This window comes from Numenius arquata, chromosome 17 (assembly GCF_964106895.1).
Source record: "Numenius arquata chromosome 17, bNumArq3.hap1.1, whole genome shotgun sequence".
Classification (NCBI taxonomy): Eukaryota; Metazoa; Chordata; class Aves; order Charadriiformes; family Scolopacidae; genus Numenius; species Numenius arquata.
The window spans coordinates 7,325,988-7,351,625 of record NC_133592.1 but is presented as its reverse complement, the minus strand read 5'-3'; the positions used below and the strand labels follow the sequence as shown (position 1 = coordinate 7,351,625).

The 25,638-nt window shown below is 51.7% G+C and overlaps 2 protein-coding genes across 2 annotated transcripts in view; one reads left to right on the top strand and one right to left on the bottom strand.

Moving 5' to 3' along the window:
• Positions 1-862: 862 nt before the first annotated feature.
• CDR2L (cerebellar degeneration related protein 2 like) lies at positions 863-21,068 on the bottom strand. The gene is made up of 5 exons (XM_074160175.1): positions 20,815-21,068; positions 8,080-8,192; positions 6,604-6,752; positions 5,472-5,636; positions 863-3,645 (listed from the first exon to the last, which is right to left on the bottom strand). Exons 1-5 carry the CDS (start codon positions 20,891-20,893, stop codon positions 2,760-2,762), a joined length of 1,392 nt encoding a protein of 463 aa, XP_074016276.1. The 5' UTR covers positions 20,894-21,068; the 3' UTR covers positions 863-2,759.
• A 3,569-nt stretch (positions 21,069-24,637) lies between these two features.
• Positions 24,638-25,638, top strand: part of HID1 (HID1 domain containing) — a 31,125-nt gene continuing 30,124 nt past the window's right edge. The window contains exon 1 of the mRNA XM_074160189.1: positions 24,638-24,703. Coding sequence (XP_074016290.1) covers positions 24,638-24,703 — 66 coding nt within the window. The remainder of the gene's footprint in view (positions 24,704-25,638) is intronic.

Sequence of the window (25,638 nt, the reverse complement as noted above, 5' to 3'; positions counted from 1 at the left end):
AAAAGGCCAGAAGATGCTTATTTTTTCCTCCTTTGATCGCTGAAAGCCTCACTCAAGAAAAAAAATGAAGTGACTGTGACTCACAGAGTCATCAGGATGTATTTATACAGCCACTAATATTTTTGGATGCAGGAAAAATGCCCTCAGCACTTTGCTGAACAAACTGCTGATATACGGCAGCTGTTCCTTTGTTAAGCTACAAATACTAATATCGTGTTCCTTACATCAGTCACTTTTGGATGTGGGGTTTTCAAGAAAGGCCAAAACAAAAATAGCATTTGAATTGCAAGCTTAAAAATTGCGTGGTTTTACAGAGACTTCAGAGCTGACAAAAGAAGGGTTTTTATCATGTGGCAAATGTTAGTAGTCCAAGTGCATAAAATGTATGTTATATAAATAATGCAGCAGTATAGTTCGGCACATTCTCTCTGCTTTCTGCAAAGGAGCCTGAAGCATTTTCTTGACCCAAATCGTACGTGAAAATCAAATGAATAACTCTTCTGCTGTTCTTAAAAGTAAAAAAAGCTGTAAAGAAAGTCTTGGCTTTGAGAAGCCTGGTGTTTCTTTTTATTCAGGAAGAGAATAAAGTATTTGAAAATATATTTAATCTAAGTGCTGTACACTTAACTGTGGTGGTGATTCATGCAGGATTGTTTAAAATGGAAAGTGAAGGCGATCCTCTTCCCACACCTTTGGAGCAACCAGCTGACTGCGAGAGTAAACACTGGCTGACTTAAACCAACGTTGCTTCAGATACCCCCTGCCACAAGTGTTGAATTAACGGGGTGGTGAATGCTCCGACAAAATCAACAATGACGCTTTTGTTGCTGCTGTTGTTCATTTTTATTTATTTTATTTTATTAGACAACTGCTTTCCGTTATAAATAAATAAGGCATGAAGGTTCTCCATACTGTTGCAGAGCTGGTAGCCACAGTCGTGCGTATGGCTCCCGACGTTCCTCGAGTTCGGGGCCATGGGGCACCTGAAAATGCAGAGCGTGGAAGAGCGGAACCTTGGTGGTGGATGGGCTGAGGAGGAGACCTCTGGAGCGGGTGTGATTTGGGCATTGCACTCCTTGCCAGCTTACCTCCGTGGTACTCAGCTTAACAAAAGAGGGTATTTTGGGGGGTATTTTTTCCATTAACTCCATGGGAAGCAAAACAAAGGTAGCTCCTCATAACGTCAAGGCCCTGGACTTGGAGGTTAATTACATTTTAACAGTCTTCCCCCTCCAAAGCCAGATTCTCGTTTGTTTATCTCAATGTTGCAAAAATCCCAGCCATTTCCCCAAGACTTTGGGATGGAAGCTGGTGAAAATAGAATCCATATCTGGCCTGAAGTTTGTCTCCAGGCAGGTACAGAATAGGTAGCTTACACTGAACTGCTCGTTTCTTGTGGCTCGGTGCTCGGGGTGGTGCCTAAGCTGTAATGAAATGCCGCTTCTATGCCTAAAACGCCTGTCTGACCGTTCAAGGTCAACATCTAGTTCATGAAAAATGGAAACTGGTGATTCCTGAGACTGCAGTGGCCTTTTGGCTGTGTGTTTGCATGTCTGTGGAAGCGAAGCTGAGGAGATTTCAGTGCTGGAAAGTGAACTGGAACAGGAGAGGTGACAATCTTTGGAGACAGTGCCTCAGCCAAGAAAGTTTATTTTCAGCAGAGAACTGAGATCTGTCCTCTCGACCAGGGAGATGTTCAGAGCAAAAGCGTGGGGCGATGTGTGGTCAGCGCTACTGCCAGGGCTGGGGCTCCTGACTCCGTGTGTGTGGTGCTTTGTCCTTCTGCTTGCGTGCAAGTCACGCGTAGCCAGCTCTGCAAGCCCATGCAAGCTGTATTTGAGGGGTTTGCTACAACGGGGCAATGGCAACCTCTTGAAGAGCCCTCAGCACAGAGGGCTGGTACCCAGACCGTGAGATGAAAGCATGTCTCTGATACTGTAATAGCACTTCTTGTCTAGCTTATGGGAAAGCCCTGGTCATCAGGTTCCTACCAGGCACAGTGCTTCACCCGGGCTGAAATACTGGGGCAGACTTAAAGCGAGGAAATCCCATGTGCCTACAAAGTCTGGAGGGTATGGACTGAAATATTAAGCGACGGTGATGAAGACAGAACAATAAGTTTTAAGTTTCTCTTCAAGTTTTTCCAGTTGCAATGAACTTGCATTGTAAGTAGCTGAAAAACCTGACTGATAAGAGAATGGCTTAAACAGCAAGAACATACTGCCCTTTGGGGAGGGGGGAGGCGTAGACAGAAGTCTCTTGGGTACGAGCGTAGGTTCTTAGCCATAAAACCAAAGTGGAGGGTTGGGCTGCTGTGCCGGAGCAGCCCCTGGAGTTCTGATGGCTTTTCATTTTACTTTTAAAACACTGTGCTCCAGCTGTGGCAGGATGCTGGAGGACATCCAGGCTTTCGCTTGCAGATAACTGGGCTGTAAGACAAGCTGAAAAGGGTGGAGGAGGTGATCGGTTTTCTTTTTTTGTGGTGTGGTTTACGTTGCTGTTGTGATGTCTGGCAGCGGCAGCAACTCATGCAGAGATCCATCATACAGTTTCTGAAATCCTCTAACTACAATGTACAATTGTCCCAGCGAGTTGTCCAGAGCCCAAGCTTAAAAAAAGTGAGTTGAGTCTCCGTGACGTTTTCTTGCTTGTAGACCTCGCGAACCTTCAAAGCAGTGGGGCCACGTGGTGGTTCCTGGGGCTGAGGAGAAGACTTGGCTGTTGTGATTGCACGTGGGAGTTTGCAGAGGGGCAGGAACTCATTTGCTGCTCTTGTTTTTCACCTTTGTGGCGTTGATGTCTGCTTTTGTTTTCTGGATGCGGGAGAAGATCTCCTTAAAAAGAGCCTTGTACTCGGGCTGGCTCTGCTCCAGCCGCTTGTCCACCGCCTCCACGTGTTTGCTGATGGTCTTCTCCATGGTTTTCCGCTCTTCCAACTCGTGTCCCTCTCCTCGGAAGTCTCTGAAGGAGCTGTCGCGAGAGATGGGCCGGGACGTTTGGACCCCCGTGTGGCGCACACTGTCCTTGTGCTGCCGGCATTTGCTCAGGAGCTCTTCGTACTTCTCCAGCAAGGCGTGATACTGCTCGTCCACTTCCCTCAGGATGGACATGCCCCGCTTGCGCACGTTGTTAGCGTGCAGCGTGTAATTGCCCTCGTGTCGGCTCACGGCATCCTTGGTCACGATGGCATTGAGGGCTGTGTCACTGCAGCTTTTCCGGACAGGGTGGTTTGGGGAAGGTGTCATTGAGGGCCCGTGACTTTTCCCTCCCTCCTCCTCGGAGAGGTCGATGTAGTCTGCTTCTGGGGCGTTATTCAGTGGCTCAAGGAGGGCCTCGGACAAGTTGTCTTCTCTGCTGAGCAAATACTTCTTGACTTGTTTCATCTGTTGTAGCTCTAGGAGCTCTGCTTCCAGTTCCTTGATGCGCAGTTTGCAGTTCTCCATCTCGCACACTCGCTGCTCGAGGTCCGAGTACTCCTGAATGACGGAGGTGTACTCTCGCTCAACCCTCTCCTTCCGCTGCTTCTCCTGATTGACTTGGGACCTCAGGGAGTTCACCATGGCTTGGAGACGCTCATTCTCCCTCTCCAGAGGCTTCTGGTTGAACTCTGTGGAAGAGCTGTGGACCTGGAATGCGTCCTCATACCTGAAAGAGAAGAAGGACCCTTAAGAGAGTCTGACCAAGTGACGGTCCACGAGAGACTCATTGTGTCTTATTGTTGTGTAACTAATTTCACTGATGCCCAGAAAGGAGGTGACCTGAGCCCATGGAGTGAGGTGTGCCTACTCCTGTGTGCCGGGAGACCACAAGTGGTTGGGGCTCTTCTGGACACAGAGACCAGGCTCTGTCCTGGAGAACCTGCAGTCTTATTTGGTAGCAGTTATCAAAGACAGGAGGGAAATGAAACCCTAAAAGGTAAAAGACTCATCTGGTTAATGGACAAGCCATCAATGCTGCTGTGAAGCAAGGATGAACGTTCAAGTCTACCAGTCTGAGCTGAAAGTAGAAGACTTTGAGTTTTTCCTGCTGGAGTTCATCAGCTACTCACTGTGTCATGGAGTTCACCAACTACTCACTGCATCTGCCAACAACCCCAAGCCCCCCACGCAGCCAAAAAACAGAAGCACAGGCTGTGCTGTCCTGTGTCCGGCAGGTGCTCCAGGGAGAGTGGGAGAAGCAAGGAGGGGACAGGCAGAGACTTCTGACAGAGTCGCCCCTTCTTCATTGCCTGGGAAGCGATAACAAGCACTTCCTCCTTCCCTTGTGTTGCTGCCGGGAAATCAGATTTTCCTCCTCAATGAAGTGCCCGTGGCATCCTGTCTGCTTAGAACAGATTGGAAAAGAGCGAGCACCGTGGCCTCCCCTGGGAAGCACGGCTGGTGGTGGTGTTGGGGATTGAACACGTTTCCAAGTTACCGAAGGGCAGCCTGACCTTCGGAGCCAACTGCAGAGCTGCAAACACGACTGAGGTTCCCGAGGCACTGGGCGGGGGAGAGTGGGACTGGGGGAGAGAATCCACATTAAGTGGATTTTGCTGGGGGTTAGGTTATGGCCTCATAACATCCCCTTTGCTGCTGCAGTAAAAGTGTCTTTTGTTCACATCCTCTGGCAGGGGATGCTTTCAGTAACAAAGTTTATCGATTGCGTGTCTATTTAAAGAAGCCTCTATTACAGACAAAGCTGAGCAAGGAATGCCCTCACGAGGTCATTGAATTAACACCGTGGCTGGGTTTTAAGGAGGATCAAGTGTGCAATAGTGCTGAAGGTGTTTGCACAGCATCGGGCAGCACGTGGCGTATCTGGGTGTGTGACGGCTGCTCTTGGGGGGGGTACAGGGAAAAATGCACCATCCCAGCTGGTTTTAGTGTGCCAGAGATACTGGTCCTGTGCTGGGAGGCAACTGCAAAGGGAAAAAGGGCTGTGTTGGTTTGGGAAGGGAAGCTGCGTGGGCAGCTTGAGGTAATGGTCCTCTTCATATGGTGTGTAACTGGGTGGGCTGTACTGGGAGAGGCTGGTTTGAGCCATCTGGAGCTCGAGCAATGCGTCCTGTCTGGTGAGTGTTCCTGTGCAGCTCCCTGCCAATGTGCCAGGAGAGTCCCAGCCCTCCAGCAACGCCTGTCCCCTGCAGCCTGGCCCACTGCAGCTGCGTGAGGCATCCAGATCCTCCTGGGCAGCTATTCTTGCCCTCTGAAAAGGAGCTTATGTCTCCCCATTCGAGGCATCACTGATGCTGGGATCATGAAGGCTCTGCTTTGCCAACGCCACCTGCTCAGGCAGGTAGGAGGGAGGAAGGTCCTCCCTTCATCTCCAGCATTGAGCTTCAGGCTCTTATGCATGAGCCTGGATCTCTGTGGGGGGTGTATGTGGGGTTTTGTGCACCCCCAGAGGGGCTAACCCACCCCATCCCCTGTTCACAGGGAGAGGAGATGGAGGAGAAGGTTGGGGGGGTTGCTAAAGATGAGGCTCTGTACCTGGGGCTGGAGCACAGCTCCTTAAGGCAGGGGAAGGTGTGGATGGTTCGGCGCCGCTCCCTCTTCTCCCGCCGAATGCGGAGCTGCTCCAAGCTCCGCATTTCCTCCACCTGCTTCTGCAACTCCTCCACTTGGTTCTGCAGCCCCTCGATCGTTTCCGTCAAGCTGTGGAGAGAGGAGGGAGCACGGATGAGGAGTCAGGCACTACAGGTCCTTGAAAGGTGTTTTTTCCCCTATAGAGAAAGCCAGTCTATGGAAGGTGCTTCCAGTTGCTAGCCCTGGGAGCGTGACAGTGCTGGCTTTTCATGGCAGTGGTTAGTCTTTCTCTGCGTGGTTGCTCTGGAGTGATGGGGTTGTTTGTAGAAAAGGGTGGGGAATTGAAGCAGCGGCAGGGGATTGCACTAATTTGAGACCCTCTGTCCTCTATTCAGTTGGCTAAAACAGTCACCTCTGGGGCATAAGCACCACCCTGGAATATCTCTGCACTAAAAGCAAGCAGGCGAGCGATTTACTCTCTTCCTCTTGTTTCTCTTGCAGAGATAAACACAGAGACTGGGCAGAGATTTAGTTTTGTTCTGGCTGTGAATGCAGTTTGTAAAAGTCTCTGCTCCGAAACGCCCTCTCTGCACAGTTGTTTGCAAAAGATGCTGCATCGCAAGGACATGGCTTAGTTTGTTGTTTCCAGGGATGACCTTGATCGTGGGGCTGCTTTAGGAAAGAAATAGTTATTGACAAACTGGTGTTTCAGCATGGGCTAGCCAGGGTTTCACTAAATGCTGGATCTGTGCCTAGTGTTTTTGCAGGGCTGTGTGCTGGGGACCTCCCTGATATGATTATGTGCCTCTTCTTGAAGGAAACGCATCCAAGGAGGAAGAGGAGGAGGAGGAGAGGCTGCCGTGCCTCTCTCCTGGCAGCTACAGACATTTCTTTACCCAGCCCTTGTCCCAGGGGTGTCTGTGCTGGGGCTAACCAGCATCGGTGCAATGAGCTTGTGTTGTAAATGGCTGCAAAACCAGAGTGATAAGAGAATGGCTTAAATGGCACGGACACGCTGCGCTTTGGGGAAGGGGAAAGGTGAGATGAAGGTCTCTCGGGTACAACATCGCTGCGGCAGGAGGAGGGGAGGCCATACCACTGTATCTTCTGTTGGGATGTCTTGCTTTCCAGCACGAGCTTCTGGTTAGCTAGCTCCAGGTCCCGTGCTGTCAGGTCCAGCTGCTCGTAGACTTTCGCATGCTGTTCGTTCATCTGCCGCAACATCTCTAGTTGCTTGGTCAGGTACTGTGAGAAAAAACGAAACAGAAACGCTCCACATCCAGTATCCAGGTTGTTTCACAGGCAGAAATTCCTACAGCCTTTGCTTCCTCTGACAATGTGTTTCAGGGCTGATTTATCCGCTGCCTGGTTGAACCTTCTTGCACAGGTGAAATATTCATAGCCCTGCCCAGTGTGAGTACTTCTGTGTCTAAAATCAGATTGAACTTCTCCTGACCTCTTTGAAGGGCACTAAGCTCAGTCTCTCCCTGTTCAGCTGCTTTTTTGTTCCCGCTACCCAAAGAAAGTTGATATCCCTGGGACTGTGACCCTTCACCAAAGTTGACTGAAATTGGCCAGTTGGTTACTGGATCCTCTGACAGATTGATTACAGAAGCTGCGTTTCCTTGGGAATTCAGGCTAAAACTCTGAGTCTGTGAAATGTGAGGAGCCTCATGGCTTCTGCCTGTTCAAAGACCCCTTTCTGTGAGTCTGTCATCGCAAGGTTTCATCCTGGGAGAGGGGCATCTATCCAAGAGCTCACCCTCAGTTGGGACCAGATCCCAAATCCTGCTGGTGGGGATGGCTAAATTCATCCACCAGTTTCCTTGGCCGTCAGCTGTCACATCCCTGTAGCCATTGCATGAGGCTCTTGTGATCTCACAGCCCTCCTCTGCCCTGTGCCTCTTTAAATCGGGGGGTTTCTGATCTTTTTTAATTCACAGATCCCTAGAAGTTTTCCAGTGGATGAAAACCCTCCCGGCACAGCAGGTTTAAGCTTCTAAGCTTAGTTCTGTGGGCTCTTAGAAATACTGCCCTGACCCCAAAGGATGTTTGAAACAGTGGTTTAGATTGCAGCTCTTGGAGAAAGAGCTATTTTATGCCTCTAACAAAGGGGGCTGTGTTACGGGGGTGCCAAGGGGCCAGCTGGGAACAAACGCGATTATGAATAACTGGAATCAAGGGAAAGCAGCAGCAGGGCAGAGAGAAGCGAGTGTGAAGGCTGGCAGATGGGCAGGGAAAGGCCAAACATGCCCCAGATGCAACCTAGAGTTGAAATCTGGTGTGCACATCTGGGCAGGGGGTGGGGATGCAAAAAGGGGGAAAAATCCCAGTTAGTGGGGGAAAGGGACACTCTCCAGCACTGGGATGGGCTTGACCAGACCATAATCCACCCCACTTCAGGCACATACAGAAGGGACTTTAACTCCCATCCCCATGGTGTATCCCTTCCTTTCTCCTGGCATCTGAGCTGTTGGCACTGGTGGAAGCGCCCCTTCCCCACAATCATCCTCAGGTGACAGCGGTGGCTGAGCAGTTCCCATCCCCACCCCTGGCCCGACTGTGTCCCTACCTCGATTTCCTGCACTTGCTCCTCGTTGGTGGCGTACATCTGCTGCAGGGAGTCCTCCAGCTCTTTGTTGCGCTCCAGCAGCGTCTTCCCCAGCTCCGCGGCCAAATGCAAGTCTGAAAAGCAGAGGGAACAAAGCTGCTGCAGTTCCCACGGCTCCACCGGTGGATGCGGTGGGGTCCCCAGATGCCGCCGCACCAAACACAGTGGCACATTTGCACAGTGCTGGTTTTATTGACAGGTTTTGACATGGATGTGTATGGGACTTACAGGATTTGGCATCCTTCGTCTTGCTGGGCTGCAGGAGCAAGGGGAAGCTGAGCTCAGGACATCTGCAACTCCTCCATGCAACAAGGATTTGGTACCCGGCTGGCTGTATAACCCTTGTGTGCTGCACTACATGCTGTGTAGCCAGGATCAGGCCCACAGGGTTTGGCTGTGGCAGGTATTCAGCACTTCCATCCCCTATTGCTGAGACCTGTGGGGCTGAGAGGGGCTCAGCATCCGTCAAAATGAGAGCGAGGGTTGGTAAAGCCCTGCAGGGCCTTGGGGATGCTCTGTAAATTATATTATTATCTCTAATGAAGGGAGTGCCTTGCCTTCCCCTGTCAGCCTCCATCCATCACCTGCTAATAGACTGACATGAGTAATAAAACCACGCGTGGCCCGAGGGGGCTGGAATCACCTCCCACATCTGCCACCCCGGCAGCGCTGTGTCGGCCGGGTCTGTGGCTCTTTCCTTGGGGCAGCTCCGGGGTGAGGACAAACCGCTTTGTACTCACTCTCTGCCACCTCCAAATGCCCTTAGGAAGCTAGTGAAATAGTTGGACTTTAGGAGAAGTGTGTGGAAAAATAGATGTTGACAGCGTGGTTGGCTTAAAATAGTGGGTTTGCTGCCTCCTGGGTAAAGAAAAAGCCCCAGCACCCTATGAGTCCTGTATTGGCCAAAGCTTGAGCACCTCAGGTGATGCCGTTTGTAGGCCTGGAAAGGCACAGCTGGCTCTGATAACAGCCCCTTGCTTTCACAGAAATTGGTTGTCTTCTTAAAGCCTGACCCCTCCTGTGATCATGTGGGTTTGTTTTTTTCTTGGTGCTTTTAGAGGTGAGTTCTTGCTCTTACGGTGGTAGACTGAAAATCTGACCTTAAGCCTCCTAAAAGGTAAGGAAACAGATCTTGATATGTATTATTTCTCTCTCTGGTAGGGTCATCATGAAGTTTTAGATAATTTAGGAGTGGCAATCCTGCAGTGTGTGAGGGGGCCTGGGTCTCCTGCCCTGGCATTTTCTCAGCCTGCTGTAATGCTTCTCCAAATGGTGTGTTTTGCAAAGGTTTTGCTAGGGCTGAGAGCAGCTGTAATTTTTTCCAGCAGTTATTTTGGCCATGGGTTGATTGTGAAAAAGTGATACTTGGTCACTAGGAAAAGAAGAAGGGGAACCAGGATGCCTAGGATGTGTTGTGAGCCTGGGAAAACCATGGATCTCTTGTACTTCAAATGGCACATCACACAATGAGACTCACACTGACCTCTGGGACACAAGTGCTCCCCGGGAGGAGGGCTGTCAGTGCTTGGGATGGGCTTTCCTGATGGATAACACTATGCTGTGGGAAGTGCTGATATGTTATTAATTTGGGTGATGGCCGGGTTTCTTTCTGTGCAGCTCTAGCGGTGCCCGAGGACTGTCTCCCCAGGTGTGGTCCAGCCAACAGCTGCTCAGTGTGTCCTTGAGTCTCCCTCTGCCACGGGAATGTGCTCTCCAGCTGTAGCCTGCATTGCAGGGTGTTATTCTAGGCTGTGACCTTTTTAATTATAATCCTCATCATTGCACAGTGACCTGGTCTGAGGGCTGAAATCCCGGCTATCAATGCAATCAAGATATTGGCACGTTTCCCCACGGACAGACCTCCTCCACCTATTTTTATTACTTTTTTTTTTTTTTTTTTCCCAAGCACCAAATTTCCCCAGTTTCCAAAGTGCCCTTGGGAGACCGAATGTTTACTACACCAGCTGGGGACAGGGGAACAGCCAGATGCCAGCAGAGACAGAGGACAATATGTGCCTTTAAGCTGCTTGGGGCTGTATTTAATGGCACTGCCACCTTGGCAGAGCCGGTGTCGCTGCTGGAGACCGGTACCCTGCAGATCGCATCCCTCGCAGCAAGCAGGGCCCCCGGCGCAGAGGCGAGTAGGGAGAGGGCTCCGTGCTGCACTCCAGGTAATGAGTCAAGTGTGTCCCCATCCCTGCAGATTAACCAGCGCTCTCCCACCATATGGCATCCAATTTAATCAGCTGGGGTTGAGTTAAGTGGATTAGGCAGCGCAAGATCCTGCGTTGTAATTTAAAGGGCTCTGTCAGCAATAATTTAATGGGGGAAATGGGCAGCGTTTGGGGACGAGTGGGAAAGAGGAAAGAAAGGGGCTGAGCTCTGAGGAGGAAATTGATTCTTCCTTTCCATTTTGAGCGTAAAGGCCTGGGAGACTCTGGGCTTGAAGGACACGGGGGAGTTGGTTCTTTTAGTGTCTTTTAACTGCCTCGGCCATCGTCACGCACACGCTCGCTCACTCTCTGCTCACTAGCCAGGCAAAGCATCCTCGGTAATCCTGTCTCATCCATCTCCCTCGTGCCTGAGTCCTCTTCCCTACCTGTTGGTCTCCCCCGGGCCGTGGGACTGTGGGGACAGAGGGGATGCTGTGTGAAAGTGCTTTAATGTCATCTTTAGACCAGCTCCCTCTTGATTTTTGCACTAATTGGGGCTCTGCACAAGCTTGGGGCACACATGGCTCCTCTCCTTTGAGACCTCAGAAACCTGAATGTGAATTTTCCAGCAAGTTGTTTGGGGTGGGGGGAAAGAACTATTTGGGGTTTCTCTTTGTATAACACTGTGTTTTCCCACAATATTTTTTTTTTTTTTTTTTAATTCCTCTTTGCTTCTCCTCCGTCAGATCAGCCAGGCAGTGCTGTAGGACTTGCCCTAATTTAGTAGATATGCTGATGCCTCCCTTCCCCCTCCCTGCTGGATGCAGAAGGAGAAATAAAGTGGTGGGGAGCGGCTGTGATGCGTGTCTGCTCGATGTGCCCGACCCCCCCGCAGCCTGCCTGCATCGAAGGCACCGCTGCGAAACGGCCAACATTCCGCTTAAAAATTGGGGAGCCCGGTGTAGCCCAAATCCTATTTGGGAGAGGGCGGTGGATGCAAACAGTCCTGGGCACCACCAGCTCCGTACCCGCTGGCTCTTAGTACCGCAAGCGCTGACGTGACCTTTCTAATTAACACCAGCCAAGGAGAACACCCCGCGTCCCCAAACAAAGAGCTGCGCCTACAGAGCAAAGCGAAGGGAGGGAGGGAGGCTGGATTTCCCTGCAAGCTTCCGCAGGAAAGGCGCCTGAGCGAGGAGGGAGGGGAAGAGAGGAGAGACCATATGGTGGGAAGGGAGCGGGAGTTGAATCCAAGCAGCGCTCGGTACAGGGGAGCGTGGCCAGGGGGTGCATCGAGGAGGCAGCCATCCTGGAGCTGTGGAGATCATCATCAGCCCAGCGATAATTCTGCTAGCTCTGTGTCACTGGAGAGAGTTGGGGAAAAAAAAAAAAAAAAAAAAAAATTGGGATCCAAAAACTGTAGCAGGTTGTGTTTGACTGAAAGAGGCTGAGGAACCAACTGTAGGGTGTTCCCCTGCTGCAGCATCCCGTGGCAATGCCGGCTCGGGCAGACGTGCACGGCACGGGGCTGCTGTGGAGCCGAGTGCTTCCCGGCTGCCCCAGCCTCCGCAGCAGCTTGCAGTGAGGCACAAAATGGGTTTGGAGCAGTTTCTGCCTTCCCGGTGCTGGCCTGCATCTCTTTGGGAATAGCTGTTTTGGCACAGCCCACTCTCTGAAGGTATTTTTTTTTTTTCCCCTCAGCATCTCCTGGTTGTGGCTTTTGGGGAGCGTTAAGCCTGGTGCCGAGCAGTTTTGGCTGCTCTCGGCACATCGGTGATCCAGTAGCTATTCAGTGGTCCTCGTAAATACTTCCTGGAGATAGCCTCCATCTGGAGCAGCCGCTTTGGGCTTTTCCCCATCGTCTGTCTTGCGTCGAGGGATTCGCGTGTTTAGGCTGTGAAAGAACATGCCTGCTGCTCTGAGCACAGGTGAGCTTTGCTCCTCACCTTTAAATAACCCAACCTTCTCCCCATCCTGTGAGACAGACAGGCTTGCATGGAGGGCTTAGAAGTCCTTTGGCTCGTAGAACTGAAAATTAGGGGGTTATGGTGCATGTTTTTGCAGGTTCTTTTCAGCTAAGCATCTATTAAGGAATTATTTGTCCCTCCTTCAAGGGGTGGGTCTAGAGAAAGGGCTGCTCCTCTCCTGCTGCAGGTGGTGGATTCACCCGCAGAAGTGCGGGGAGGAGCAGCGAGCGGAGCTCTGGTGTGGAGGTCTCCGGAGGAAGTTCAGGGTGCTTGGTAGCTGATGGATGGGGTAGGCTGAGAGTTAAGAACTGATGTTTAATGCTGTTGACGTTTAATTTAATTGCATTTGCTATCTGCTCCATTACACACGGGTACTTAGAGTCAAGGGTAGGTGCAATTATCCCTTTCAACATCTAAATAAATGATGCTGTGCTGGTTTACCCCAGGGTAGGGTGTACTTGCTGCTCATTTATTTTTCTTCTTAGTTGCAAGGGATTGTGCTGTCTGAGTATATTACAATGAAGATCAGCTTTTGTATATCGCTTACTGCTGCTCCATGACAGGTGATGGAGGCAATCTGTGTTCTTAGCCCCTATAAGCCTTTGCAATGGAATGTGCTGGGATGCAGAGAAGCAAGTGCCACCTGACAGCATCTTGTGAACCACCTGCAGGCATGTCTGGATGTGGAAAGGCCTTTTCAATATGCCTGTTCCACAGCTGATAGTGTTTCCCATGGCCAGGCAGAGCTTTCAGAGAGCCATTGGGGTTACTGCTGAGGTGTGGATTCTCCATCCTTCTCACACTGGTGTATCTTGGACATTCCTCCCCAGATCAGCTTTGCGCTTGATGTTCTGTGGGGTTTTTTCATGGGGACCTGCCATTTTGGTGTAATCAGGTATATGGCAAAGGCAGGGTTTGCTTTGCAGAGCAGCCCAATGCAGCAAGAGGGAAAGGTGCCTGTGGCAGGGCTGGGTGAGCGCAGGCAGGGGCTGTGCAGGAGGTCCCTGGCAGCACGGCTGTGTCCTCCCTCTTCACATCCTCCTTTCAAACTGTGGCTCTAGCTGGGCTCAGCTGATGTTGGGTACACAGGCATTTCTGTTAGCTTAATGAGATTTGCTGGATTTCCTCTTTGCTCTTTTTCTTCCTTTCCTTTCCTTTTTTTCTTGTGTAATCTGTTACGTACTCCTGGGCTGCCTTTGGCTTTGCAAGCTTCCCTGGTCGGGGAGGAGCTCAGGTGGTGGCAGAGAGATGTGGTTTGCAGGGGGTCGAGGCAAGAGCAGTGCAACGAGAGCAGCTCCCTCTGTGCTGTCTCCAGTCCCTTGAGCAAAAGGCATCACCAAGGAGTAGAAAACCCTGGCAAGGGTCTCGGGGGTGCTCTGTCTGTACCGTGCTGTGCTGCAGGGAAGCCCACCAGCCTTCTTTTCTTAGTCCCTGCTGCTGCCTTCCTTGCCTTCTATATTTTTCAATCTTATTCGGTATTTCCTTTCTATCAGTTCCTCTTTTTTTTTTTTTATTCTTCTCAGATGCTCATCAGGTTTTTTAAAATTTATTTAATTGATGCTCACCTCTTTCTTTCTGCCCTCTAACACTCTGTGCCCCAAAGTCTCCCTTGTATGTTAATGTTTGACACTTACGATGGTTACCTCTGCTTATAAGCTGTACATGTCTATACAAACACATACACAGCAGTCCTGTCCCTGCGCCCACAGCAATCAATATGTGTTTTGCCAAGTTGTTAGAGCATGATAACACAGAGTATGTTATTAGACCATGGTCGCAGCCCCATCTGCGTCTTTTCCTGCTGTTCTCTTATCTCAACAGCCTCGCTGCCCGTGTTTGCCTTGTAGACTAAAATGGTTTCAAAGAGCTTGGTGATTGGTGGCTCGGAGGCTCTGATAGTGCACCTGGATCAGAAAGCGTCCTAAATAAATACATACAAGTGGAGTTGTTGGGGAGAAGCAGAGAGGAAAGAGGCAGCCAGCACTTTGCTGCGTGCCCCACTCCTCTGGGCAGCAAAGCTCCATCTAATTAATTATGTTGGGATGCAGAGAACCGTGAATAGAGGCTTTTACTCTTTTAAAGCTAAAGACACAGGCACGTGGATTGGGTACCGTGTGGGAATCCCATCTACCCAGTGTGTTTTGGGGACAGGAGGCTGTAACTGACCCAGGATGGACAAGGAGGATTAGCTCCAGGGAGACTTTGTGTGTGTTGCTGTTGCTGCACCACAGGACTGTGCACGTGCAGAGCTCCAAGCAAAGGCGACCTGCGAAGGACAGGTCGGTGCACTCGTGCAGCAGAGCACGGTGCCCACGGTGATGGGCTGCCACAACCATGTCAGCTCTCCAGCCCTGCTCCTGCTCACACAACCTATTCTCCTACTCTGAGCCATTGCTGGCCAACTTGGCCGCCCTTGCTGTCCCCTTGCTGGGGGCAGGCAGGAGGGACCACTGATCCTGAGAGGTTTGGTCTCTGAGACCAACCAACTTCCAGCACAACTGCCACCTGCAGCAGCTCCCGAGACCACCAGCAGCACTGTGGCTGCCGGTTACTCCTGTCTGCTCCTTCTTATACCTCAACCCTGGAGGTATCTAAAAGATGGGTAGACGTGGTGCTGAGGGATGTGGTTTAGTGGTGTTTTTGGCAGTGTCAGGTTGATGGTTGGACTCAACGACCTTAAAAGTCCCTTCCAGGAAGGAAGGGAACCTTGATGATTCTATTCTATGTGCCAGAAGCACGTGGGTACAGAGAAGATCCTTTTTCCACAGCCATGTGGTACAGCTAAATGCAGAAACCAGCCTGACCCTCTGCAGCAACACCAAAAACCTGCCCACCTCTTCACTAGCAGCTCCTCTGCTTGGCTCTAGAGTGTGTCATCTTGCATGCTGCTGCCCCAGTACTGCTGCCTTCCCATCCACTGCTGGGAAATGCTCTGGAGCCCTGTTCCTCTGGGTGCTAAGCTCACACACTGCCTTGTGCCTGGCTATTGGCACCTGCTGGAGATGCTGCCCTTGTGGGAAGAGGTCCTGACCACAGGTGAGTGATCGGTGCCATTTGTGGAACTAGGCAGGAGGAACACCCTCAGCCTTCCAGTATGAGTTTGATGATGTTCTGTGCTGGTCCTTGCTCTGCCTCCTCCTGCAGATGCCAGTGCTCAGCCCTGACCTCCCAGCCTTCCCAGGACTCAACACTTGCCAGTGGGCCAAGAAAACTTGGAGCGCAGCACGATAATGTCCTAGTTCCATCTGCCATCCCTGCAGCTGCAGAATTGGAAGGGGTCTGTGTGGACTTGGATACCACCTACTCGAAGGACTGACATCTTCAGGGAGGAGGCAAGTTGAGCAGTGTGGGGGCAGCTGCACTGCACATGGGATAAACTAGAGTGACTTACCAGAAGGCTGCAGAGGAACAGGCTGTTTAAACCATTAAAAGAACTGTTACCTCTTGGAGAGAAGGTTTACAACTGTTTGTTAAATATGTATGGAAAAAAAAACAACACCCCAAACAAAAAAACCCCAAACCCTAACATAAAATCACTTTAAAATTCCCAGCTGTGCAAAGACCGGCAATTGCATAACATCTGGTCTTGTTCCTCCAGAGTATTTTCTATTGGAGGTATTTTCCTAAATTCTTGGCCCACGTATGTGTTTTCGAGCGTGATGAATAGAAGCTTTGGAAGCCCTAATGATGCATTTGGTGTGAGCACAGGGATGTATTAGTCGGGTGAGGTGGGAATAGATCACTGTGCTGCTCTGAGAAAGGCCGTTTTTAGCTGAGGAGATGGAGTGTGTGCAGGAGCGAGCAAGCCCTGCGTTAGCCTGAGCACTGGGGCTGCTTTTAGCAGGAGCAGGATCGGACCCTGGTGCTCCCACAGCTCTAAGTGGTTCCTGCCTGTCACACCGAGTCAGTGCATCCGCCCTGTCACCAGCCAGCACTGGCTGGTACAGGAGGAAAGAAAGAGGATTGAAAAATGCAAGGGGGGGGACAGCCCCTCCATGCAGGGTGTTGGTGGCCACTGCCTTGGCTCCCTGTCCATTGGGCCTAGGGCTGCCATGGGGGGAATGTCCTTCAGGTCTCGGACCGTAAATCCTTCGCACGTGGCCTTGCCAAGGAGAAATGCCACTGTTAGCTGATTGTTTCAGGATGGGACACATGGAAAAAGCTGACTTTTTTTTTTTTTTTTTTCCTTCTTGCCTTTCCAGCAGTTCCTCTAATTCTGCTCCCTCCCACAGCTGGAAGTATGTGCCTGGGGTTCAGCAGATGTAGGAATGAGTTTCTGTGAGACATCAGGAGGGAGATCCTGGAAGTTGCTGTGTGGGGCTCTCATGCCCTGTTTTCTTGCTGCCTTCACATAACAGGGGAATTTTTATTCTAGGAAAATACATCTCTATATATATATTCTTTTTTTTTTTTTTTGTACCTCTGCAGATTTGGAGGCTCTCGTTCCTTCCTCAGACTAACCTAACTCATCTTATTTCCTTGTCTCCTGTGACTTCTCTAGTCCCTCTTGTCATTCCCAAGCAGCTCAGCAATTAGTCACTGAAAACTTTCCACTTCCATAAGCTACCTGCTGTACTGCACTGCTAAATAAGTAAGTGGCTCAGCTACTGCAGGCAAATTCCATCCTTCTGGCTTGCTGCTGGGGAGGAAGGACAGCGAGTTAACTGCTGTGCTCCTGGATGACAGGCAAGCTGGGTGGCTTGTCCCCTGAGCTGGACTGCTGAGGTAACTGCACCACGAGGGACAGAATTTGGGGTGCCACCTGCTCCCTGGTGCAGTGAATCCTATGGGCAAGCCCATAGTGAATTGTAGCTCTATGGAGTGCAGAGTTCTGTGGTGCAGAGAACGGGCAGGTATGGATGCTAGCTCTGATCCCCTGGGCTCATCCCACCGTCAGGGGATGATCACCAGGGCACTGGTGACCCTGTGTCTTTACACGGATGAGTTGGGAGTGGTGCAAGCTCAGCACCTTGTGTCATTTTCCTTCTTAGCATGCAAGCAATCAGATGCTTGGCAGGAGGAGGAGGAATTAAAATAAGATACTTAAATCTGGAGACCTTTAGAGGTTACAGCCATAAAGTCCTAAGCCTGCATTGCAGATGGTTTGGCCCAAAAGTTTCTATGGCTGCCCAGGAGCAGAGGACTATCAGTCTCATAGTGGCAATGAGATGATGTGCTGTTTCTTGTGCTACCTCTGGTCCTGCTGGCTAACTTGGAGCAGTACGAGGCCATTTTATTTACACAGGAGGAATCTCCCCAGCACTTGGGCTGTATTTAGGCTCCAGGGACCACAAAGGTGGCTTTGAGAGCCCTCCTTTGGCACTGCACTCTGCTCTTTGGCTTTGACCTGAATGCTGGCAGGAGGATAAGGAGGCTGTGAAGATCAGGAAATGCAGCGGGGTGACTCTGAGGAGGACTCGGGAGACTGCTGTGGAGGAGATGAAGGCTGGACGTGTCTGGCAGAGATAGCTGCTGGGTCTGGTCTCTGCTCTCCTTGGATCCAGATGTGATTGAGTTGGCACGCAGCCCTTCTGAACACAAATGCTCCTGATGAACAGAAAAGGTGTCCCCACTTATCCCCAGCTCAGACTCTCTAATTTTAGTTCATTCATTCTCTTGGGGTCTGGCTGCACGTACACCCTGTGCTCAGGGTATGATGCAACTGTAGCCACATCATCAGGTCCCAATGGCTGGAAAAAGGTTCACCATCACTGTATTCTGGCTTTAGTGCTTAGAGGCACAGATTCCCCAGCCCATGGAAGGTGAGGCTATGGCTGAACCAAAGCAGTGATGACATCCATTCGTGCTTAGAAAGCCTGGCAATAAGAAAAGCCATGCTACCAAGTAATCAGAGCTCCATTTTTACCACTTTCTTCAAATCAGAAAGTCTTCCCAGAGAGATCATCATAAGAATGAAACACCTCAGAGGACACCACTACTGTTTCCTTGTCATTAAGTCTCCTGGCTGGGATTTGAGTCTCTGCTTCGATGTGCTAAGGTGTCTCGGTACAACACTGTGAGCCATGCAGGCTTACAGCATGCCAGGGAACAGGTAAAGGAATCTGAAAGGCACTAGCTTCATCTGAAGAAGGCTGGAAGGGCCTTGAGGTTGGGGACTGGATCTTGCTGCCTCCAAGGCAAGTGGTCAATGCAGTCAGTTGCTGTGGGCACTTCAGGGAGGGGAAAAGAGTGATTGGGGTATATTTTCTTGAAAAAATTAGTTATTTCAGCAAGCCAAAGCTGTGTGGAGGATGGGAGGAAAGTAACAGGTGCTCAGAGTGGAGCTAGAGGCATGATTTCCTCTGTGGTGCTAAAATGGTTAATTAACATAATCATCACAGAGCTCCCAGTTAAGCCATCCGTTGCTTAGCAAACAGTTTTGGATGTAAATGTAATAAATATTTGATGATGCTGTGAAATGACGATAAAGGCCCAGGAACCAACTGGTTCACAGAAGAACCTTCTCCTCGCTTAGGTTTCTTCTCGTTTCTCCCACCCCTGGCTCCTAAGGAACAGTCTTTAAGGCTGTGCTTTTGTCCTCTGCCTGCCCAGCGCTGCTGCCAGGCGTGGGTTTCTGCGCGACCCCGGGCCGTTGGCATGCCGATCCTCTTAGTAATGCCGGCCCGCGACATCATGCTACACTGGATGTCTTCCACCGTACTTTCCACCCACCCCATTTCCAAACCAACAGCTTCACAGCTGTGCCATCACCAAAGATCTCGGAATACTGCTACGGCTGTAATGCAAAGGCACACTGTATGTGGACAAAGTCTAGCACTGTCCTTCGTGATGCTTTGTGCACCATGCAAATTAATTACGGTGGTAATTACCCCGTAGGACCTTTCCAGTTGGGTGATTTTAGTTAAAGCCTTCCTCATCTCTCCTTCTGAGTTTGTGCTAGCCTGTGCAGCCCCCCGTTCGTACAGGAGGCTGCAAACCCCACAGCTGGGCTTTGTTTTGGGTCTGTATTTTCCTCCAGTCGTGTATGTGCTCAAAGGTGGAGTCTATCCCCAGCACCAATCCATCATCTGGGAGTGGTTATTCTGCATTTATGCTGCCGGGACAGAGCTGGGAACCTGGCCTGCACCGGGAAGGTGGTTTTATTGTTGTGAGCCAGTTGCACGGTGCCAGTGCTGACTCATGAACCTGACACCAGGGACAACGGTAAGGTAAAAATCAATCGCTCCCGCGTTGTTCAACACTCCCTGTATTCACCCGTAGTTCTGCTCTTCCTCAGCCTGCATCCTGCCCCTGGACCAGTGCCCAGGCCCCTTGTGAGCCATGGGAAGACGTCACCCAGAAATGTGAATTTCTGAGCACTCAAAGGCTGCACTGTTTATTCAGCTGATAGCTCCATCTCCATGCTCTGCCCTGGCTTCATTTGACCGTTGTGTTTCAAAGAACAGGGCCCGGTACCCCACTATTGATACTTCCTATTAACAGAGAAATTGGGGTTAAAAACCAGCTGCAATGATCCCTGGGGGGGTGGTTATTATTCCTTTCTGGGCCTCTGCCCTGCAGCTGAAGTTGTGTAAACTTTAAATCATGACATAATGTACTGGAGCGACGGTGGGCAGAGGCACTGCAGCTGGACTGCACGCACGTCCCTGCTGACAGTCAGCTGGCTAAAATGAATATATATACCATATACCATACCTATAGTGCAATGTGTCAGAGGGGTACTGTATTTAGGTAGGAATGATTTTCCCTGCATGTTGACAAATCAGTTCAGTTCATTCCTGGGCTACTGGCCTGAAATGGGACTTCTTCCAGTTATTTACTTACTGCGTGTTGACTCAAAATATTAAGATAAGCAAAATTAAAAAAAAAAAAAAAAGCCCCAAATACCCAGAGCCACCAACTGTCCCGCCTCAGGATAAATATTACATAGAACTAGTGCAAATGTAGGTACAGTTACTTCAAACCAAACTACTCAAGTGAATTTTTATCTTCTAACAAAGCTATTTTTGTTGTTTGAAACTTGTCCTTGATTTTTTTTTTTTTCCTTCCCAATTTCTCCTGCTTTTATGGTTGATTGGAAAAAATCTCTAGAAGTAATTATGTGTTTTAGAAGCTGAAGATGCCCTTGGATTTGGGTTTGGACAGCAAAAGCTTTTAAGCAATTTCAGCATCCTCAGCTTAGCAACCCATTATTTCTGATGTATCAATTTCTAGCTGGTGTGCCTGCTAACTCTACCTGCAAATGCTCTGACGTGAAAGCAATGGCATAACTACCCATGCCTGATTCTGCCTGCAGCAAGTTTTCTGAGGAACCAGCTTCCCTGTGGATGTAACGCACCAAATTTTGTACTCCCCTGGTGCTCAGGACCGATGTGGGCTCCCTGTCTCTATCCATCGGCTTTAAACTTTCCACGGTGAGGACAGTGGTTTGGAGCAGCGGAGTCGAGATTTCCACAGAGGTGCCGCCGCAGGACGAGGCGCTGGCTTTGCCAAGCAAATGTGAGTCTTGAGAGAAGGCATCCCACCCTCCAGCACCCAGGATTTTCCCTTTTTTCTGCCCCCGCATCCCCCTGGCCCGCCATCCCTGGCAGCTTGCGGGGTGCCCCCATCCTTACCCTGCTCCAGGTCTTGCTGGTCGTACCAGGGCTCCTCTTCCTCGCTGTGAAACTCCTCCATCCTGTCGGCGCTCAGCATTTAGCACTAGCGCTCCAGGGAGACGCGAAGCATCCGCCGAGGGGGACCCCGCCGCCGCCGAAAACGCGGAGCGGGGATGGATGCGGGGATGCGGCCTCGGTGCCCCGGGCGGGCCGGGAAGGGGAGGATGGCACGACGTGGCACCCGGCGCCTGTCCGCTGCCCCGGCTCTGTCTGCCCGGGGGGGGGGGGGGACGGCTTCTTCCTGTCTCCAGAGCCGGGGGAGGCTCCGGGGGGGGTGGATGAAGCGGGGACGTGGCGGCCGGGGCGGGGGGGGGGGGGCACGGCTTACACGGGGCTGGGGGATGCACAAAGGAAGGAAGAGGGCCCGGCGCAGCCAGGCAGATCCTCTCTCCGCAGCTCGGTGGAGACCTCTAGCATGGAAATGCTGCAAGGAAAACCGGCGAGAGAGAAGGGGGAGGCGAGGCGAGACCGGCCGCCGCCGCCTCCTCCTCCTTCTCCTCCTCCTCCTCTCCGCCCAGCCCTGCCGCGGACAGCGGGGCGGGCGTGGGGCTGCAGGGAGCGTGGTTTGGGGAGGGCCAGGTGGAGGGAGGTGCCCCGCGGTCCCCCCCTGTCATGATGCCTCCGGTCCCTGCATCCCCGGAGAGGTCAGCAAGGAGCAGGGCTGGGATGCGGAGGGTTGTCCCGGCCTTGCCGTGGGCTTCTCCTTGACTTCTCGGGTGCCTTCAGTGGGGATGTCAGTGCCTTCTTGGCCTTGGTGGGTTTGGATGGGTTGCTCCTCAAGATGTGGGTGTTTCTAAGCTTCCTAGCTGGGGCTGTGAAAGGGGAAACCCCATACAAACTGCCCCACAGCATCACCTTAGTGTTGTGTCTTCACTAGCGCTTCCTCTGCCTCTATGTTCTCCCTGTTTTGCACCCTGGTGAGAAATTAGTGCTTCCAATGCAGGCTTCTCTCTTATTTTTGAGGACAAACTCTTGTGTTTCTTTCTGAAGGGTAGAAGGAGTTTAAAATTGAGGGGAAGTGAGGATCTGTAGAGTTCTGAGGAGGAAATGCGTCTGTTATATACAAGTAAGTTCAGAAAAGACTTAGGATTTTGGTACTTGCTTTTCAGTTTAAGGGAACAAGGGTTAGAAAAGTTGGCCTTTCTCCCACTTGCTAGTGTGGAGTTTGGAATCATAGAATAGTTTGGGTTGGAAGGGACCTTTAAAGGTCATCTTCAACGAGATCAGGGTTGCTCAGAGCCCCGTCCAACCTGACCTTGAATGTTTCCAGGGATGGGCCATCCACCACCTCTCTGGGCAACCTGGGCCAGTGCTTCACCACCCTCATTGTAAAAAATGTCTGTCTTATATCTAGTCTAAATCTTCCCTCCTTTAGTTTAAAGCCATTACTCCTTGCCCTATCAATCCACTCCCCGATAAAGAGTCCCTCCCCATCTTTCCTGTAGCCCCTTTAGGTACTGAAAGGGGTTATAAGGTCTCCCCGGAGCCTTCTCTTCACCAGGCTGAATAATCCCAACTGTCTCAGCCTGTCCTCACAGGACAAGGTCCAAAGTGGGTTTGGTCCAAGGGGGTTTATTTGTCCTTGTCAGACCTGGAATCCACCAGAGACTCTAAGGTCCAAATTAACTCATGTGACAGTGGGTTTAGATGATTTTTATTTTTGCCTTCTGTGTGATGGAACTCCCTGGATTTATTCTTGATTGCATTACCCTGCAGCAGTGGCTACAGAAAAGGCAATATGAGATGTTTACGCAAGAGCAGCAGACTGTGCATCCAGAAAAGATGGGATCTGTGTCAGAAAACTGTTCAATCCAGCGGTGACAGGCAGCTGAGGGCCCCTGGATGATTAAAGCGATGGCTGGTACTCTGCTCTCCTGTACAGCAGCAGAGGAGGGGAATAAAGCAGGGAATAAGAGACAAATTATAGGTGATTCCTCTCCTCACAGATCTCTCTATACACATCTACATACTCCCAAAATTCAGCGACTGGCTGGAAAGTCTTCTGCCTTAATGCAGTTGCAGACCAGAATTGAGGAGTCTCTTTTAACCCGGCATTTATAACTCAGCAAAGATAATCAAGCACGTTTGGTGTGTCTGGGAGAAAGCCATCTCTGACTGGCTCCTAGATATTTTTCTAAGCAATTTTAATATAGAAATGGGGAAAAAAAAATAAAATCTTAGCTTTCTTATGCCTGTCAGTGTTGAAGAGGCGTTTGGATGATGCCCTTAACGTGCTTTAACTTTTGGTCAGCACTGAAATGGTCAGGCAGTTGGGATAGATGATCATTGTAGGTCTCTTCCAACTGAACGATTCTATTAATTGTGAAAAATAATTGCCAGTGAAAGGTATTCTATTCCTAGGAATACATCATTATTGCTTTTCTGTGTAGTGTAGCCATACTGAGTGAGTGAGTGCTTGGATGCCAAGCCCTAGGCTGTTCGGCAGCAAAAGCCAGGCAGCGTGATTCTGTGAAAGTATTTTTTTCCCTGTAGGTTTTACAAGAATGTCTCAGATCTGACCTGTCACTTGATAGAATCAAACATCGGTGATTTCTGTACGGGTTATATGCCAACAAATGAGAATTCCCACAGTCTGCCCCAGCTGGGGAGTCAGCACATTGCTTTCTTTTGCAAAACGATTAGAATTACCTCATTTCCTCTGAAGAAAGGAGGTTTGCAGAGCTGAGCATGTGAAATGTAACTCGGCAACACCAAGTAGACCTGCTCGCAGTTCATAGAGCTGCTCGGTGCAGAAAGCAGTGACGATAGCTTCAAAGGCAACGCTGAATGCCTCCAAGAGCTGCTTTGAGGTGTCCAGTGAGGGCCAAATCCTGAATTCCCAGTCCCCTGGGGTTATAAAACATACTCTCCTTGCAGGTGGGTGGAATTTAATCAGGGTTAATGGGCCACCAAGTGCAATGAGCTCCTTACAAGGTACTTGTAACGAGCCTGCTCGCTCCTGGCCCCTTTCAGCCCAGGAGCAGGGAGAAGCCATTCCTCCTGCATTCCTCTGTACCTCCCGGACATCCCGGCTCCGGATGATGGGCTCTCAACCGTGGCTAGCTGGAGCTGCCGTGGGGCTTGTGCCCGAGAGCAGCTGAGCAAATGGGCTTTGGGGGACAAGAGGTGCGGGTGGGGGAAGGAAATGAATGGGGCAAGATGGAGGCAGAGGGACCTGATGGTGGGGAGGAGGCAAAGGTCGGGGAAGAAGAGGAGAAGGGGGCTGTCATGGAAGATGGGAGTGGGCAGAAGGACCTGATGGTGGGGAGGAGGCAAAAGCCGGGGAAGAAGAGGAGAAGGGGGCTGTCATAGAAGAGGAGAGATGGCGGAGGGAGCCTAGGCCAGAGGGGAGAGCGAGGGAGGGCTGGAGGAGGAGGGTGAAAGGAGGAAAGCCGTGCTCTGCCATGGGCAATCACGGAGAGGGGAGAGGGTGCAGGGGGAGCACGGCCATGGGGGGCAAGAAGGGGACGGAGGGAGGGGAAGGGGTGAAGCGGGGCAGGGATGGCAGACGGAGCCGGGAAAGCTTGGGGCGGGGGGGAAGCAGGGGGAAGGTGGCGGCGGAGGAGGAGGAGCCGTGGGCGGAGGGAGGGATGCGGGCGGAGGGGAGGGAGGGCCGGGACCGGCGAGGCCGGGTTTGACAGGAGGGAGGCAGCGAGAGCGGCCGGCGCGGGGACGGGGGATGGCGGCAGCGGCGGCCCGAGGAGGGGAGGCGGGATCGGCGGCGTGAGGGGACGGCCCTGCCCGCCGCGGCTGCCAGGCCGCAGCCCCGCCGGGCCCCACCATGGGCAGCGCCGACTCCAAGCTCAACTTCAGGAAGGCGGTGATCCAGCTCACCACCAAGACACAGGTGAGGGGCCGCCATGTCGGGCGGGCGGTGGGTGAGGTGAGGAGGGGGGGCCCGCCATGTCGGGCGGTGGGTGAGGTGAGGAGGGGGGGCCCGCCATGTCGGGCGGTGGGTGAGGTGAGGGGGGGCCCCGCCATGTCGGGAGCCGCCCGCCTGCCCTGAGGCGCGGCCTCCCCCGACTGTGAGGGGCCCGGGGATGGTCGGGGGCAGCCGGGGAGGGCTGACAGGCCCCTATCCCCCGGTTCTGCCCGGGTGCCATATGCATGGGGACAGGGCTGTAGGCTACTGGGGACCCGCCGAGCTCCGGGCGGAGGTGACAGCACCGCCGGGGGCTTCAGCCATGGCTGGCTCCGCTCCAGGCCCTCCGAGTGAGGCCTTGCCCTAAGGTTGGGGAGATGATGGGGGGGATTCTGGGCAAGCTGGTGCCATCCACTGTGTTGGTGATCTGTGGAGGGGCAGGAGTAACGCCGTAAGGCCGGCCATGCTGTGCCTCGGGGGAACCTGCTGGTTCCCGGGAGCAGCCGTCAGGTCTGGCAGGGCCGTGCCCGTATCACGGCGCTTGCCTCCCCTGACATCTTGCGCTTTGCTAAACAGCGTCCTGTGGTAGCAGACCTAGACGCTGCTGTCGTAAGGGGTGTCCGTAGCTCCTAATGTATTCAGCTGCAGGTTTACATCATCACAAGGTTTGGCATTGGCCCCTTTTCTGTGTCTTTCTCCCCCCCCGAAATAATTAGTAAAGATTGAGAGGACTGTTGGCCAACCATGCTGTTGGGGTGTGCTTTTTGCAGCAGAAGCAGCTTCCTATTTGTGACCTGTGAAATACTGCTTTATTTCTGCAGGCTGAAGAGCAGAAGGAGTTAAGTGAAAGGAAGTTAGGGCTTTGTATAGGGAAGGTGGTTGCCTAGAGGTCTAACAGATGTTAGACCTGGGAGCTAGTC